The 19,527-nt window shown below is 35.2% G+C and overlaps 1 protein-coding gene across 1 annotated transcript in view; it reads left to right on the top strand.

Annotated features, from left to right (window-relative positions):
* Nucleotides 1-19,527, top strand: part of LOC150081851 (erlin-2-B-like) — a 269,808-nt gene that overhangs the window by 145,551 nt on the left and 104,730 nt on the right. The window contains exons 7-9 of the mRNA XM_090379753.1: nt 1,184-1,309; nt 3,623-3,755; nt 14,592-14,683. Of these exons, the coding sequence (XP_090235879.1) occupies nt 1,184-1,309; nt 3,623-3,755; nt 14,592-14,683 (351 nt within the window). The remainder of the gene's footprint in view (nt 1-1,183; nt 1,310-3,622; nt 3,756-14,591; nt 14,684-19,527) is intronic.

Below are 19,527 nucleotides of genomic sequence, written 5' to 3'. Positions count from 1 at the left end.
CTCTTTGTCTTTGTTGCTGTCAGTGTCTCACCATCCGCAAGGATGGATCTAGCCCATTGAGTAAGAAATAATTTAGGAGGAATAGTAATATAAGTCTGTAGAAAATTCTTTAGTGTTTTTGACTGCATTGGAATATGTTTTGGCAGGCATCACATTTAATATCTGTTTACGTGCCTCTTGGTAAGATACATTTTTCTCTACCTTGTACTTCATTATTTTCTTTCCGATTTTCCATAATTCGCAAGTTCTAGAATATGCGGGGTGAGTACCCTGGCATTTGGGACACTTTGGCATTGCTGCTGTACATTCAGTTTGGGAATGGTCTGATGAGCCACACAGGGGACAGATTGTCTTACCTTGGCATGCTGTTTGAGAATGACCATACTTCTGGCATTTAAAGCATCTAAGTGGATTTGGTATATAAGGTCGGCTCTTACAGGAAATGTTGCCAACTTTTACTGATTCTGGGAGATTTGGACTGCTGAAGGTAAGGATAACATTTCTTGTGGGTGTAAGGACACCATCTTGTTTGGTCATAATTCTCTTAGCACCGACAACACGTTGTGCTTTAAGTTCTTCAGCAATTTCTTCCTCAGAAACATTAAGAAGGTCCCATTCCGAAAGTAATTAGCAATCGGTGGAATCTGCAGCAGTATATTTCTTGAAACAATTATGATCAGTTGATGTCTGAAAGACAATCCAAACAGAAATCCATATGAAGAAAAATCCTTGGTGTACTAATGTTTGAAAGCATACTGTACTGGAAAACAGTCTTATGGCTGTATTTTAATAGAAAGTAAATATGCTATCAGAGATGTTTAATTTCAGATCCAAAGTCTGGAACTTGAGAATTCTCTTGCTTCAAAATGCAACTATTCCCTGGAAAAACATTTGATCCTACCTTATGTGTTGTTCTAAGAATTTTGAACAACAACATGAGAATTTCTACATTCAAAACTAACCATCAATATTTCTGTACTAGAACTAGAAAGCAGAGAAATAATTCTCTACAGAGAATTATTTCTCTGCTTTCTAGTTCTAGTGAGTCTCACTTTCTACTTCAAATGAGTCTCACTACAGTGAGACTCATTTGAAGCTGTGCTCTCTTATTTGACAAATTCTGTAAGATTTATATATTTTAATTTACGAATAATTTTACATTTTTTTTTTTTTTTTTTTCCAGTTTATGATATTGTAAAAAATTATACTGCAGACTATGACAAAGCATTGATCTTCAACAAAGTTCATCATGAACTGAATCAGTTCTGTAGTATTCATAACTTGCAAGAGGTGTATATTAATCTCTTTGGTAAGTGAACTTTTGATTTTATAATGTATAATTCAAATGCAGGCACAGTTTTTGACTTCTTTTTGTGTTTTACCATATAATGCATGCATACTTATATGACTAATATAAATATACTCATATAACTAGCTCTAACTGAAGTAAGGGAATTCTACATTTAAAAACTATTTCATATTTTTAAAAAAAGCTAAAACACAAAGTATCATTTTTTTACTTATGACTGTAGTTGTGGATTAGAGAGACAATTTTAGGGAAACATACAATAGTACAGAAAAAATTTTTGAATAATAATTTCCTTGGTCCATGACTAGTTGAGGTAGACCACATTCCTAGCTCTTCATTCACTAGTTCTGGCTTCACTGGACTTGGTGGACTTGCCAAAGAATTGTTCTAATCACTCTTACCACAAAATACGAGTAAGAAAAAGAACAAGAGTATTGAAGCTATCACTAATGTCATACCTAACACATTGTGCTGCATGTGGGAGGAGATTGATTATTGAATTGATGTCTGCCACATCAAAATTCTGTAGCCACTAAAACTCTGTCATAGTGGATTTTAACTGTGATTTAAAATTAAGTATCCTGAAAGTTGTAAAGTTACATTTCCAATCCTGTTTTTATCTGAATAGCAATTTACACACCACTCCAAACTTAAAAAAAAATAAATAAATAAAAACTCCAATTATTCAATGTCTGCATCTTTCAAACTCAACTCATTATGTTTGAAAATAACGAGGTGTTATGCAAGTAACAATAATTTTTACATGTTTAAACAGTTGACTAATAGTTTTTTAAATAATATTTATCTGTTTGAATTCTGATATACAGGATGTCTACGAGTTATTCACCTGATTATGAAGCTAGATTAAAATTTTATTGTAATAGATATTGTAAAACAGTTTGCTACACTTAATAAAGCAACTCAAAGAACTTCTTATCACACAACTGCACTTCAGTAAACCTCCACATGAGCACCTTTGATAGCATATAGAACATCAAGGTGATAGCCAATTTCATTACAAGTGTTTTGAAGCATCCCTTGAAAAATAATCACTGCCTGTTCAGTACAGTCTTTTATTCTGATGTTGTCAACTTTTTTGCATATACTTTGTCCTTAATTTTCCCTATACAAAGAAACCTATAGGTAATACCTGGGTAATGAGGAGGCCATGAAATGGGACCATCCCAGCTAATCCACTGGTCAGGAAATTTTTTATTGAGGAAATCATGCTATACAAGCTCCAGTGTGGTGGTGCCCCATACTGTTAATAGAACACACGTAGTTGCATATCTTCCAGCTGAGCTGCAGCATACAATTCAGCATATCTAGGTAATCTGTAGAGTTCACAATGTTTTCATGGAATAAAAATGGCTAAATCATCTGGCTGAAGGACAGTGTGCATCACATGTTTACCTTAGGAATATCATGCTGTGTTCATGAATTGAGTGGGAAATTTCAGATCCCCATATGTGACAATTGTGTCTTTAACTTTACCAGACAGGTGGAATATTGCTTCATCACTGAAAATGATATTTTCCAGAAAATGCTCAAGTTCATCAATATGGTTAAGAATGTGAACAGCGAATTCCTCTCATTGTGGTTTAATTTCCTGGATGATCTACACTTTGTAAACATAATGTTTAATCTCTTGCAAACCACCCTGTGCAGTGTTGCTCATGGTATTTGCAGCTACAGGTTTCCCAAGCAAATTGATTTTATAGGACTTCGGGTAAACACTTTCTGAATTTCCAAAATTTTTTATCTGCAGATACACTAGGCCTGCCTGCACCTTTATGGTGCAGCACACTGCCAGTTTTTTGAAACTGTTTCAGCCATTGCCTCATTGATTGTTCGGTTGGTGGATCTGAAATTCCACTAAAAATGTCTCTTTACAGTCACTGAACATTGCTTTCTCCTGGACACGTCCGTAGCCAGGTGGGCAGGAGCAGCAGTGCGTAGCACTGTTTGTTATTTGGTTTTTAGGAGCTAATGCTCCTAAAAACCAAATAACAAACAGCTTTCTCCTGCACCGTTGCCATTTTAATGCTGTACTGTTGCAATGCTTGCTGGGCTTAAGGTTGCAAACTCATTGAGTTGCTTTGATAACTGCAGCAAACTTAAGATATCTATTACCATAAAATTTTAATCAAGATTTGTAATCAGGTGAATAATTTAGAGACAACCTGTATTTAAAAGTGAATTTTAATAAAATAACTTTGTAACCAATTATGCTCATAGCCAGTGATTTTTCAAACACTTGTCTTAATATTTCTAAATTTTTCAAACCTTTGTCATATTGATTTTAAATCCTAGATCAGATAGATGAGAACCTGAAAACAGCTCTTCAAAAAGATTTAAATATAATGGCCCCAGGTCTTTATGTTCAGGCTGTAAGAGTAACTAAACCCAAAATACCAGAAACAATAAGAAGAAATTATGAACTAATGTAAGTAAATGTTTTTTATATTTCATTGTCTATATGCCATTTTTAATAAATGTACTCGTGGGCCCATGCAGTAAAACCTGGTTACATGTTTTTTAGATGATTAATAATATAGGGGTACCTCATAATAAGGAGGCTAGTCTCTATAGTTCTCTATTTTCTTTAATTACAGAGCTGTTTAATTGAAAGGACATCTGCTATCAACAACATACAACCATAAAAAGAAAGTAAAAATAACACTAACTGACAACAACAACAAAAAATTCCCCCTCTGAAGCAAAAGTGCAGATTCTAAAGGAACTGATCCACTAATTTCAGAAATACCAAAATTGTCTCCATCACTTCTTCATTGCAAGATATACTAAAATTGTTTGCTCATTACATATAACATATTACATACATTCTCTTTCCTTGGAAATATTTGCCACTTGGAGAGTTTTTCTTATAGACTGTTTTGCTTTCCCTTTTAAGAAATAAGTAGCAATTGCCCATCATGGTAGCATCCCAACAACCTTTGTACTGCATTTGCATCATGGCTATGTCCTTAGAAAAGCATTGCACTTAGCTATCACTTATACCTCCCAAATGATGAGATGGGAATGATGAAAATGAATTATCAAAGACATTTGGCAGCCCATATTTTTATAACATTGCAGTAAATTTTACACCAGCACCAGAGATTCAAATTATCTTCTTTTCTGAAATCCATGCACAACTGCTTTAAATGATCGCCAAGCTGCTAGTTCAACATCTTTGAAGAGTTTCTGTATTTGAGTTTTTATATGTACAGGGTGTCTCAAAAATACACGGTATAACTTCAGGAATGAGTTCCTCATATGTAGACAATAAAAATATTTTATATCAACATAGTTCCGGAAATGCTTGGTTTCCAAGTTTTGAAGGTCTGTCTATGACACTTAACTGTTCACATCACCTTATAGTAATTGTTCAAAATGTCTACCTTCTGCCTGAATACAGGCCTCACATCGACGTCTCACGGACTCGTGAAGACATTGCCAAATTCCTGGCATTTTTTGTATTGTCTCACAACCTGCCACAATTCAATTGTGGAGAGTTTCCACATCAGCTACCGGAGTTGAATACACCAATGACATTAAATGGCCCCACAAGAAGAAATCTAGTGGGTTTAAATCAGTTGAGCATGGAAGCCAGGCAGTTGGTTCACCCCTCTACTTCAGGAATCGTAGATCTTGGTCATCCTCTGTTGGCAGCATGAGGTGTAAAGGTCCCATGTTCACAAGGGTGGTAATTCCACTAAAATGATGTATAATGATGTTTGATGTATACCTTCAAACGTTTTCCTGTCTGGACATCTTCGTTCTGGGAACCTTTCGTGATACAAACGACGAGCCTCCAGAGCATTGCCGTCTGCCAAACTGTACATAAAGTGCATATCTGCTTGCTCCTGATTTGAGCATATGGTCAGAATGGAAAACCACCAGATTATGTCAGTACCTTGTGATGAAGGAAATCACCTGCGGAGATAAGACATTGCGGTTAATAATTCGGAAACCAAGCATTTCCAGAACTATGTTGATATAAAATGTTTTTATTGTCTACTTATGAGGAACTCATTCCTGAAGTTATGCCATGTATTTTTGAGACACCCTGTATATTTCTGTATTTGAGTTTCTATGTATATATATTTCTTTATTTGAGTTTCTATGTATATATATTTCTGTATTTGAGTTTCTATAATTCTGAGGACTGGTGAAAATTCCATCTTTCAGTTTTGCATCTGTTAATTTGGGAAACGCTTCCTTTAGTGACACCTCCGTAGCCAGGTGGGCAGGAGCAACAGCAGCAGTGCGTAGCACACGCTTCTTGATTAGACCACGGTTCAAGCCCGTGACCACCAAATATGGAGGATGCGGAAAGGTCAGGGAATGACCACCGCATATCACCAGAGCAATATGGCCTTAGTTGCTAATGCTCCTAAAAACCAAATAACAAACAAACAAACAAGCTTAGCAGAATCCACTTTCTTCTTTATCCAGGGTCTTAGCAAAATTTTTCATTAATCCAAGCTTTATATTCAAAGGTGGAAGAAGAACCTTTGCATATAAAGCTTGGTTCAACCAGTGGAATATACTGACTGCAAATGAATAATAATAATAATAATAATAGTACTTTCAAAGATAGAATTCATTAATAGTATTGGACAGTTTTAATCTGTCCAATACTATTAATAAATCTGTCTAGCATGATAATGTGCCTATTATGCTAGGCCTAAAACTGGAGTAGCAAGTTTATTAAAAGAGGAAATTGAGCACTGAGTGGTAATAGGCTGGCCTTGTCATCTTATTAATTTGAATGCTGAGGAGTGCAAGCCTTCCTGTGGATGAAAAATGTATGAATACTTGGTAAACATTGAACTATCTAGAGAAAAGTGCTAAAAGAAAAGATATATTTAAACAATTTCACCTGATTCATGCCTGAAGTTAAAAAGATTTTGAACTGAAAATTTTGAAATGAATGTGTGTGTACATTGGGTGTCTTCAGTTAAACATGTAACTAGACTGATAAAAACAATAGTAACCTTTGACAATCTGTTTAATGAAGAGGTTAGAAGTGGTGAGGAAAGCAATATGGGCCTTTTTTCTGAGTTACTAAATTGAAAAGTACAAGTAATCACTAGTGAGTGACACTGACTGATGTTCAAATCCATTTCATGATCCAAAAATTTTGAAAGAAGACATATTGATGAACTCAAGAAAAATATTTCTGAATTACAAACTTCTGGTAAAGCAATCTTAAACAGGCCAAGCAAGCTGATAATTGCATGTTATCCTCACTTATGCAGAAAGTCTGTTCATGACTATCTCTTCTGGTTTGAATAAAGCACTTTTCTTGTTTCTTTAAAAAGTGAAGTACCAGTGTTTGAAAATCTAAACATAGCTCACGTCCATTTGCTAAGGTCTTACTCTTACATATTTTGAAGAATGTTATGTACAAATTTATTTTTACCAACACTTTTTAAATCTTTCACTTCCATTTGAGAGTTGATTACTGTAGCAGACTAAACCAGAAAGATGATTCCAGGTTAATCATAGGCATTTCTACACTGCCTATATCATGGAGAATCTAAAACAAAAAAAGAAGAATCTGTTATTTTTCTCGTGAGGGAGTACTTTATGGCTACATATGACTATATTGGTGCCCAAGTTCCCATTGAAAAATTATGTTTTTATGAATGCCGAGGTAGCATAAATTTCATCAATTGGAAGTGCATCATTTTCAAATTTGAAAAATTTTGTAGATAAATTTCCACTACTTCTTGGTGTTATTAAAGATAAAGAAATAGGTTGTTGTTATTTGGTTTTTAGGAGCATTAGCAACTAAGGCCATATTGCTCCGGGAATATGCGGTGATCATTCCCTGACCTTTCTGCATCCTCCGTATTTGGTAGTGACGGGCTCGAATCCCAGTCTAATCAAGAAGCATGTGCTACGCACTGCTGCTCCTTCCCAACTGGCTACAGAGGCGCACAAAGAAATAGGTGAAGCAATAGATGTAGCAGCATCAGTTCCGTCAGTTTCAGTGTGAGAACCAGAAAAAAAAAAAAGAATTGATGTTCGGTGGTTCTTGGTTTAACTGACAAGAAGCTTGAAATATAACAAATCATCCCAAGTCATGTTTGGCATTTTATTACTTCCTCATAGTAGGGCTAAGTGTGAGAGAATATTCAGCCAGGTGAGAAAAACAAAAACGGAGTTCACATCTCTTTCTGGTAAAGCTTTGAAAATGTTCCTGACAACTAAGTTTAGAAAGCAGGTCCATTCTTATTGAAGAAAACTTTAACTGAACACTTCTGAAGGGGATAAAGCTGCACAGTATCTTCAAAGTAATTAGAATCAGTTGATGTCAAACAGAAATTCACAGATAGAAAATCCTAGGTAATCTAATATATAAAAGCTGCTGTACTGATAAACAATCCTGTGCCTATATTTTTACATAAAATTTGTATGTTGTCAGTGAAATTTAATGTTTAATTAAAATATCTCCTATTTTCTCTAAAAAATATGTATTCCTCCTGTTTTTTTGTAACAAACTGCTTTTTTGCATAAATCTGTTTTAGCCCAAAAATTTCCCATTATCCTGTTGCTTACAGTTACCTGACCTCCAACGTTTTGAAAGTCAGAAGCTGGCATCTGTGATTAAGTGATCTCTGCATGAGTACATCTTTAATATGCATCTGGGGGTGGTCTGTGGTCTTCAAGATCCATACAGATTCAGCAATTTTGTGCTCCTCATCTACTGTGTTCCCATGGCTGAAACTCCCAGTACTTTTCAAGAAACGTGTTTTCTTTGATTTTTCTACTGAAAATTTCAGAAATCTCTTCTCTGTTATTGTGAAAACAGAAAAAGGTAGACAGTTAAACCTATTCTCAATAATAATATTCAGTGCTGAAAAACAAGAATTTCAATTTAGCAGTATCTCTTGTGTACAAGTATTGAAGCATGCTTGCTTTGTTTTATGGCAGTGCATCTAATTGTTACATTCTCTAACTGTGTGTCATGGAAGAGTTTCTGGCCTCCAGTGACTGACTGACATTGATTCATTTTGGCTGTGTCTGATCACAAATTGACATTTTACTAACCATCACTGAAGGTAATAAGGGCAATAATTTTCAAAACTTCCAAATATTGGAAAAGGTGATAAAAAACATGTCTAAAGTGCTGCACAGGAGGGTAATAATTTAAAAAAGACATTTTTTTTAAAGTAAAACCTCCTCTGTAGCACTTTAGACATGTTTATGGTGATCGTTAAAGCAATAACTGACTTGCTCATAAAAAATGAGTAACTTAAGGTTAAAGTGGGAAAGGTTAAAGATTAAATTCACAATATCACAGACTTACAAACAAGACCTTCATTTGAAGAAGTCCTGGGAGGAAAGAAATACAAATAACAGGAATAAACAAACCGTGGATAATTCTGCAGGCCAGAAGATTCCCATTATAATATTAAAGTTATATGAGAACAGCATTCACAAAACCAGCTTACTCAAACTTCAGGTTACCAAAATCTAAAGGAGAATGTTAGGGCTTAAAAAAATAATAATAAAATAAATATTGGTATTAATGGGCCCCAACTGTAAACAGCTCCACAACATGCAAATAGGCTGCAAAAGCACACTTATACAGATGTAATACACATATATTCATAACTGTATGTGCATTATGTCTGATGTGTGTGTGTGTGTGTGTGTGTGTGTGTGCGTGCGTGCGTGCGTGCGTGCGTGTGTGTGTGTGTGTTCATTCATAGGCTAATTTACATGGACTGAAAAACATCTAATAATGGAGGTACCCTACTTCCCTACTTGAGATTGGATAACTAGAGCCTTTATCAAAGAAGAATTTAGAAATTCTAGCTATTGATGGGAATCAAAACCAACAATGAGTCTTACATAATGAGTGGCAGATAGCCACTCGTTATGTAAGACTTTGTACTATGCCAACTAAGCTGCAAAATAAAGGTGTCCTTGTAGAGACAAACAGCCAGCTTGATATCACAGTTACATGGTGATCACCAAGATAGGAATCATAGATCAACCAAAGAAAGCCCTACCTAAAATCATAATATATTATACAGCAACTGACTTCACACATGAAGAATCCATGGAGGACCTGAGCTATAAAAATCTTGAAGAACAGAAAATTAACTTTTAGAAAATGAAGGAGATCAAGGTTCATTCCATTATGTTGAACACAACAAAATCATCAAAACCTGTCCTTGTGGGGAATCATTGTGATTCCCCACAAGGCAAGGTAAATTTAATATAATTGGAGTGATGGTATCACTCCAATTGTATTAAAAGAAGCAACAAAAATCAAAACACATCTTTATTCTGAATTAATTGAGGATATTTGAATTTAGCATTAATAGTGACATATGATGCAAGAAAGCAAGCTTATACAGCATCAGCAAAAAAAAAAAAAAAAAACTGCCCATTTCACCCATCCATTCACTCCAAATTATTTTTGTCCAGTTCTTCCTTGAATTTATTGAAGCTATCAACTACCACAATGACCAATGGAAAATTTCTGCACATCTATTCCACAATTGTTTTTCATCAATGAATTTATGTCCCCCCACAAAGTGCGTAATCTGAACAAGAGAAAGAATTCCATCAGCATTGAGCTTGCTCAAACCATTTAAGGCCTTATACACCTCAATCAGATCACCTTACAGGTGCCTAGTCTCCAGACACTGCAATTTGTAGAACATAGCCTTTCTTGGGTAAAAGCAACCTTTGTTCCCCTCACCAATCTCGTTGCCCTTTTCTGTACTCATTCTAGCAGCTCTACATCCTTCCTAAAATGATGCCTCCAGACTTGTATGCAGTGTGGCCTGACCATTTCCCTATACTAGAGGATAATCACCTTATCCCTGCTAATAAAATTCCTGTATATCATTAACATGACCCCATGAGCTGCTCTGGCAGACTGTCTGCACTACTCAGAAAACTTCATATCTGACTGCATAATTACCCCAGCTCCTTTTCATTCTCCACTACTCTGAGTGTAGTACTGCATACTAAATAGTTGGTACGTTACTCTGGGGTTACAGCTACCCATATGCAGTACTTTGCATTTGTCAGTGTTAAACTTCAGTTGCCACCTCTCAGCCCATCTTCCTGTTATTATTTTTTTGTTATTTTTTGGTTTTTAGGAGCATTAGCAACTAAGGCCATGTTGCCCCGGGGGGGGATATGCGGTGGCTTTCCGCATCCTCCGTGTTTGGTGGTCACGGGTTCGAACCCCGGTCTAATCAAGAAGCATGTGCTATGCACTGCTGCTCCTGCCCACCTGGCTACAGAGGCACCAGTCCATAAACCAAGTGCCTTAAAAAAAAGTACGTACAGCATTCATTGTGTTTATATTGTAATTCATCTCTTTTAAATGAAATGCTGAATATGCTCTGTACAATGCTCCATCCCTGCACACCCATGCAATTACAGTTGCCCGATCGCACACTTTTGTAATTTTTCCTGTGCATGAGATAAAAAAACTTAATATATAATTCTATTTACATATTTGTTGAACACTTCTTTTTTGCTTCGATCAAATTCAGCATGCATAGTTGCGAGTGCTGTATAAGTATTTAAGGAAATTTCGACTTACGTAATGTTTCCCAGAACGCAACCCTTGCATAAGTCGGGGAGTGGCTGTAATTATAGACCTCTAATCTTGACTTTTGTTGTTGGGAAAATAATAGTCATGGTTTAAAGAATTAAAGCAGGATCATCTTGAAAGGAATTCAATTATATAGCAATTGCAGCACATTTGTTAAGGGGTGATCTTGTCTGACCAGTCTGATTCACTGGTATGACATAGTCACAGAGGAATTGGATGCACTAAATAATTTTAACATCCTATTTCAGTAAGGCTTTTGATACTGTTTTAACCTGAAAAACTGCTTTATAAATTATAATAGGCATTATGGGCAAGGTACTGCTATGGATAAAGGAATTGGTTCAGTGGTAGGAGTTAGAGTGGGTATTAATGGCCAGTGTTCTTCATGAACCAGTGTTATTAGTGGAGTCCCACAGGATTCATTGTTATGCCCTGTATTCTTTTCAGCAATTTATTAATGTTATTGATGAAGGCATATCACATTTAATGTCTACTTTTGCTGTGATACAAAGGTTTGTAGGGTTTCTTTAATGACAGCAATCATGGTGTACAGGTTGACCGTCACTAATCCGGCAGCGTTGGGACCTGTGGGGTGTGGGATTAGTGAGTTTGCCGGATCACCAGTACAAACTTTTCCGCAAGTTTGTACAAGAGTGTTGTAAAAAAAAAAAATCTAAAAAGGAATGGCTAAAAGAAAATTACTAAAATAGAGGAACTGAGAGAAATTGCTGGAATTTATAACTAAGCAGAGTTAAACTTCTCACAGACACACTGCTGTCCAGTGGTTATTTTAGCACATACAGTTTACCCAACAGCTAACCACCTCATCCTACCTTTAATACGTTGACTGCCAAGGTAGTTTAAGAAAAAAATTCCCCAGGGACCAAAAAATATTTAGCAAATAATTTGATTAGTAATTCTAAAATAAATATTGTAATGTAAGTGTTGTAGTTTTTTCGCTTAAAATATCAAAAAAAAAAAAAGAGGTTTTTATTTTTTATGTCGCATATATGTGGCCAATGTGGCCCAGTAGGTTACTTTATTTCTTGAGAAGCCGTCAGCCACATACATGTGACGCTATTACTGCATACATATGAAGGTCATTTGTGAATAGTTTATTGCATGTGCGGTGAGCGCTGCAATAAACTAATCACGTATAAAATAAACTAATCACGTATAAAATAAACTATAGTACTTAGTACTCAAGCACGGTACTAAGTACTATAGGTTCCAATACCTCTCGTGTTTGGGGTTTACATAAAAAAAAATAATAATAAATAAAATAAAATAAATAAAACTAATTGTGATAAAATAAACTCAAAAATGTCGCAATAAGTTTGTCAGTATTGTTAGAGATTTTGTGAAAACAAGTTTGTTAGCTCACTGTATTATCCATCATATTGTGTTGTGTTTTTCCGCAAGTTTGTACAAGAGTGTTGTAAAAAAAAAATCTAAAAAGGAATGGCTAAAAGAAAATTACTAAAATAGAGGAACTGAGAGAAATTGCTGGAATTTATAACTAAGCAGAGTTAAACTTCTCACAGACACACTGCTGTCGAGTTTTTTCAGAAATTCAGCTTTATCTGTTATGGACAATGTATGTTGTTTGCACTTTACACCACAAGAGGCACTTCTTTTATGCATTGGAACCATGGCTGGGGCTAAATGAGCAGGTTACAATAATAAATGCAGAAAAACAAGTAGACATGGCTTGCCAGCATTTACTAGTTTGTGCCAACAGCTGATGCTGCAACCAACACCACCAAAACAGTAGTGGCAGGTCGGTCACCGACCCGGGAAATTTCAAATTGCATTCGCGGAAATTACGTTGCATGCAGAAATGGATATTTTTATGATTCTTTTGTCTGCCAAATAAAGGGTATTTATTTTATCCGAATTAGCGGTGGAACTGGATTACTGGTAGCCCGATTAGTGATGGTTGACCTGTATTACTTTAACAAGTCCTAGAGAAATTTGGCATTGCTTATACAACTTATCCAGACATGACTTGCCAGCATTTACTAGTTTGTGCCAACAGCTGATGCTGCAACCAACACCACCAAAACAGTAGTGGCAGGTCGGTCACCGACCCGGGAAATTTCAAATTACATTCGCGGAAATTACGTCGCATGCAGAAATGGATATTTTTACGATTCTTTTGTCTGCTAAATAAAGGGTATTTATTTTATCCAAATTAGCAGTGGAACTGGATTACTGGTAGCCCGATTAGTGATGGTCGACCTGTATTACTTTAACAAGTCCTAGAGAAATTTGGCATGTGGGCTGGAAATTGAGGTTTAACATTGATAAATGCAAGGCACTGCATTTGTGTAGAGTAATTCAGAATAACATACTAATTGTGTGGTACTCCATTCAAGGTATTGGAGAATGAAAAAGATCTAGAGGTAATTGTACAGTGCAACAAGAAATTCTCTGATCAGTGCTGACAGACTACTAGGACAGATTATGGGGGTTCTGCAAATAAAATACAATAATTCTGCTAGCAGGGACAGGAATCCAGACATTGCTTATACAACTTATCCAGTTGTATAAGCAATGTCTGGGCCACATCTTGAGTAGTTATTTCTTATTTGTGTGATTTGTTGGTGCATCAGCAGCTAAAGCAATAATGCACCTATTGCATTCTTGACGAAACACATCTTGACTAGTGCATACAAGTCTGGAATTCTCATTTCAGGAAGGACGTCAATCTTTTGGAATGGGTGTAGAGAAATGCAAACAAGATTAGTTAGGGACATAAAAGGATATTCTTACTATGAAACACTTCAATTCTACAAATTGAAGCACCTGAAGTGTTTAAGCCTTTAAATGAATTGAGTAAACTAAATGCCAATGGCATTTTTATTCTTTCTCAGATGACAACATAAGGAATATAAATTTAAATTGAAGAAAAGATGGTTTTAGAATAGACATGCAAAAATTTACTTTCAGCCAGTCATTACTTGATCATTGAAACAAACTTCCATCTGGTGGAATAGAGAGAGAGAGAGAGAGAGAGAGAGAGAGAGAGAGAGAGAGAGAGAGAGAGAGAGAGAGAGAGAGAGAGAGAGAGAGGTGGGTAGTTGTATAAGCTTTCTTCCTTGCATTATTTGACACTCTAATGAAATTTATTAATAAACACAGAAGATGTTGAATGCTGTACCAGCAAAGAAAGTAAATGAACAATGTCCAGATTCTTGATGTAGACCTTTCCCTGTGAGCATGCAAATTTAGTGATAAATGACTAGTCACTAAGTTATAGAGGGCTTTTCTTCCTTCAAAGCTTTGAGATAAATATGAAATAAATGATTCAGTCTCTATCATCTCTTTCCCAATACCAAAATTCAAGAGGAAAGAAGGAAGCAAGCCTGTACCTGCATTATTCCTTCTTGTTACCTCTAAAAATCAATATAAGCAGGAAAACATTCTAAATGGAAACATTGTAAACATTAAAAAATGCATGCAACTTAATAGGATTGGCCATGGGAGCAGAAGAATGAGTATTAATAGTGGGAGAGCACTGTAAGCAGGAGCATTATAAGAGGAGTTTGTTATATATCTTCATTACCTTCAATTTTTTTTTTTCATAAAATATACATTACCAATTTCATTTTAAATTAGAAATATTATTTCCTCTCTTAATACTTAGATAATGTGTGTGAATTTTTACATCACCTATAGGGAAGCAGAGAAAACTAAACTATTGATTTCAGAACAGAAACAGAGAGTTGTAGAAAAAGATGCAGAAACTGAAAGGAAAAAGGCAATCATAGGTATGTAGGGTTCTTCTTTCTTGCTTTTCCTGAGTAAATGAATTTTTATGAGTGATATTCTTGAAAGAATATTGAAATATTTGTGAATTTACTGAGAGTTCACTGATTTCATGATGTATGCATATTACATATGGTGATTAATATTAGTGTTAGTATTAGCTATATAATGCAGGGAAGCCCCACGCTTTTGCTGATGATGATGTAGAATTAGTGTTTCCTTTACTGTTATTTCATTGTGTAAATTGCATTTGCTGCTCTCACAGTATGTTGTACATAGCATATGGTGTGTTTCCTTAACTCTTGCATTAGTTAAGGGCATTTAATTTTATTTTTTAAGTGTCAAAAGCATGCCACAGAAAACATGACTTTCATATGGATCACAGGCAGTGGAAAAAAAAAGTGTCACAGTCAGTAGTCTTCCTAGTTAGCATTGCGCTTTAATAACTGCACTACCATCAGTAGTGCAGTTATTAAAGCAAGAAATTTAATTTGTACTAATTAGCATTAGTAATTGCTAGAATATGCTATGCATTTGCATATTGTGTGTGTGTGTGTGTGTGTGTGTGTGTGTTTTATTTTCATGTGATGCAAATGTGAAATATCATGTGAAATGACTAGACATTGATTCCAGAAATCAGGTATTGGAAACACATAACTAGTAGTGTAGTGCATGGTAGTGGAATTGTAAGGTTTTTATTGTAATAAATAGGGTTCGGATTTTTATGACCTTAAAAATGTCAAAACATGAGGAAAATATGTCATTAAATTTAACCAAATATGACTAAATAATTTACCTTTACATTCCGTATAAATGATAATATTTACTTTTTTTTAATTCTTTTAAAGTAATACGACTTGTTATACAAATTTCTAACAAGTAATATAATGAAAATATCACAATTTGCAAGTTCTTTTGTTTTTTTTTTTTTGAAATATAAACATTAAAATATTTTTTTTTAAACATACAAAAACCAAAATGTATAGGCTAAGGTACTAGGCTACTAACACTTAAATTGCTAAGTACTTTCCATCGCATTACGATACACGTATCCACTCCAAATGTTTTGGAGTTAATCTCCTTCTATTATCTGCTAATATTCGCTTGTAAGCAGAGAAGGACCTCTCAACATCACAAGATGTGATCAGGGCAAAATTAAACTCCTTAATGACATCGGGACTAGATGAAGTCCTTCAATGGCCATATCCTCTAAAACTTGGGAAATTTTGCATATGCAAAAAGCATACCAAAGGAACCTTGTGAGGTACAGAAATGATGAAGGAAACAACATCAATGCAACAACGGAAATAAAACGGTACAGAGGGACTTTATTCAAAAATGGCAATATGGCACTGGCTGCCATGATACAGATGCATCACTGCGAAATGTGAATCTAGCAACAGTTGCATGATTAGTTTTATCCAGACCCTTTGATGTAAGGAGTTACGATTTAGGTGGTTCATCTGAATCAAGCTTTCCAACAATAAAATTAGCTATACTTCACAATCCATGGTTTCATCAACTGAACCTCACACACAGCTGCTTCCAATATCTCATTGATTTTATTAAATAATAAATTATTTAATAAAATCAATGAGAGCATAATGATTTATAGCAGTCCTCGAGGTAATTTTTCCATAACGTTGATTCATCAGGAATTTTTCGGGAGCAGTGTTTTTCTAAGAAGCTTTTGAAGACCGGATCATTCACTTTGTTCCAAGGAATGTTTGCGGCAACCATTGCTTGGCATAAATTGGCAAAGAATGGATCTGGTGTTTTTTGGTTTTCTGCAGCAAGCAGCTGGATCTGGTGTTTTTTGGTTTTCTGCAGCAAGCAGCTGGATCTGGTGTTTTTTGGTTTTCTACAGCAAGCAGCCCTGAAATTCTCCTTCTCCTTACGTTCACTTCATGCAAAGCAGTAACATTATGCTGTTGTAATTTGGATACTTTCGTGCATGGAACATTAAAAATGTATTTATATATTTATTTAAGATTATTTATAAAAATTATTATTTTCCAATTTATGTGAAAAAACTAAATATGCATGAGCATTAAATTTGGAATGTCCATATATCGAAATATCCAAAAATAAAAATTATGATAGATCTATTGTCAGGTAATTAATTTACTTAAATAAACTAAATGCAACAAGGCATAATATTTAAGAGTTTAAGATTGTATATAATATTGGTGTAGATACACCATACATAACTCTTAAAGAACAATTACGATAGTAATGTGAAAGGCATCATTTCATCTGTATCTCATATTGTGCACTTCCTTCAAAATGAGTTGCCCGTGTATTGCACTACCTCGAATAAGTAACGCTTCACTAATAGAGAAGACTGTTGTTACCTGTCTTACCACCATCCACCAATGAAAAGCCAACTAGCTTTGAAACGGTGCCGTCTGGGTGATGCTACTCACTGAGAATAAGTAACAATAGTCTTCTCTATTAATGAAGCATTACTTATTCGAGGTAGTGCAATACATGGGCAACTCGTGAAGGAAGAGCACAATATGAGATACAGACGAAATTATGCCTTTCACGCTACTATCGTAGTTGTTCTTTAAGAGTATATCTATGGTGTATCTACACCGATATTATATATATTAATTAATTTCCAGACCACTTTATTGCACTTGTTGCAATATGTTATTTTGTCTTTAGACTCTTCTACAAAAGAAATTTCTAAAAAGCTCAATTTTGGCTTCATTTTGCCAACAGAAGTTTCTACTGTGTAAAATAAGTTGAACGAATAATTCATTGAACTCAGTATAAGGCGAAACTACTGTAAAGTTTTAAATTATAGCTAAAATTACACTACGGTGTCTTTGTGAGTGACTAAAGAGCCAATCAAAATAATTTTCAGATTTAGCCTATCGTTCCCACCCACTGGAATCTGAAATTATTAAATGTAAATTCCTATGGTTTTTAGAAATATATTTTAAATCAATTTGATAAATAATTTTGTCGATTATCGTAAGACGAAATATGAAAGTTTTATGTCAACAAGTATAAAATATGCAATTAAATATGATATTTCATATTTTTTTTAAATTATGACCTAATGTGTAAAATATGATGAAATATGAAATTATAAACGTGCTTCTTTACAATCCTCAGACCATGTAACATGGACACACTAAGTTTCATGCCTTTATGTAAACGAAAAATGAATATGATAATACATGAAAATCCAAACCCTAGTAATAAATAACTTGAAGGTTCTAATCACATAGGCTGGGCGTTCCCCCCCCTTTTTAGCTAATAAATTTTACTTTTAGTAAGGCTATAACTAATTTAAAATTCTACAAGCATAACAGTATTGCATTAGGTACTGTTGTCAAATTAAGTTGAATATGGAAATCATGCCCCAGACTGAGCAGCACAGCAATGAGCTCAAAGTAGCAGGAGTGTTGTGGCTTGGAGGGAGAACTGAAGGGGATAGTTCTCCTACAAATCATGTCCTAATTAAATGTGTTATTTGTATAATGTTTGCTGATTTTCTGGAACAGGACATGATGCAGTCTCAATTAGCAACACAAGGTCACAAATTGAGACTAACGGTTGTTTGATGATGGAGTAAATGTCTCCAAATCCAGTTACAATAGTGCTTTTGAGTTTTAATGAATAACCAATTTGCTTTCTTGCTAGTGTTATTTAATTAAAAATGATATTAGTAGCTTTAGGTCAACTTGTGGATAAACTTATTCATTTATAGAGTGATTGGTAAACTGAAGTTCGGTCACTGGAGGGTCGGTAATGACCTCAGACTGTAGGCAGAAAAAACATGAGGCAGAGTCACATTTTCCGAAACTATTTTGATATTTATATTGAAATAATATCCAGCTTCTTTACCAAAATGAACAAAACTACTCCAAAAATGCAAATGGAAACCTTCCCAATGATTTATGATGAGGGAAATGGACCATAATCTCCCACTCTGGTCCAGTGTGGATTGGCAGATCAACCATATTTAGTGGTCAGGAGCTTGAACCCCGGTGTACTTAAAGAGTATTATTATTATTATTATTATTAGCCATACGGTGCAAGGAAGCCTGAGGCTTATGCTGTACCAGCCAAAGAAAAAAAAAAAAAAAAATTTCTGAATTGCCCCGAGAGAGAGAGAGAAAGAGAAAACAAGAGTCAGAAGTAGAAGGGAATCACCAAGAAGGAGAAGAATAATGATATCCAGCTCAGGACCCTGGGTGTGCCAAGCCCATACTCACCAGATGTGAGCCTCTGGGGTTATGTGCTATTGCACTCCCACTCCTGACCACTCTTCTGCAGAGGCCCTTTTAGTATCCTGCTTCTTTACCAAAATGAATAAAAATACTCCAAAAATGGAAAAAATTTCCCTATACAAATTATGAAGCCACTGTTTTGCATTGAAACATGCTTGTATTCAACTGGGCATCATTTTAGCACTAAAAAAAAAAAACCATGCTTGAAAGTCATCAAAAACAACAGGTCAAAAGTAATGCGTCTGTTACCACAACAGATCATATTAGCAAGATGTTCTGAGGGCAGAAACGTTTCAAATGAGTGAATAGCTAATGCCAGAGAAGCAAGCTTAAATAACTTCAAAAAGTGTATCAGGGTAGTTAACTATACAAGAACTCTAAGTCTTAATTGTTTATAAAGTAATGTCAGAAGTGTCGTAAATGAAATGAGTGAACTCAAAATGCTGGTTAGGATAAGTAATGCTGATATAATAGGGCTTACAGAAGCATGGTGCCACCCTGAAATAGAGAATGATGAGTTTCATTTCCTATTTCCGGTGGATACTACCACCCAGACGGCACCATTTCAAGGCTTTTTTGGCCCCGCTTCGGTGGGCGGG

The sequence above is a fragment of the Mastigoproctus giganteus genome, chromosome 8 (assembly GCF_048544385.1).
Source record: "Mastigoproctus giganteus isolate SK-2022 chromosome 8, ASM4854438v1, whole genome shotgun sequence".
NCBI classification, from domain to species: domain Eukaryota; kingdom Metazoa; phylum Arthropoda; class Arachnida; order Uropygi; family Thelyphonidae; genus Mastigoproctus; species Mastigoproctus giganteus.
The sequence above is the reverse complement of the archived record's forward strand: the minus strand, read 5'-3'. Positions and strand labels throughout refer to the sequence as shown.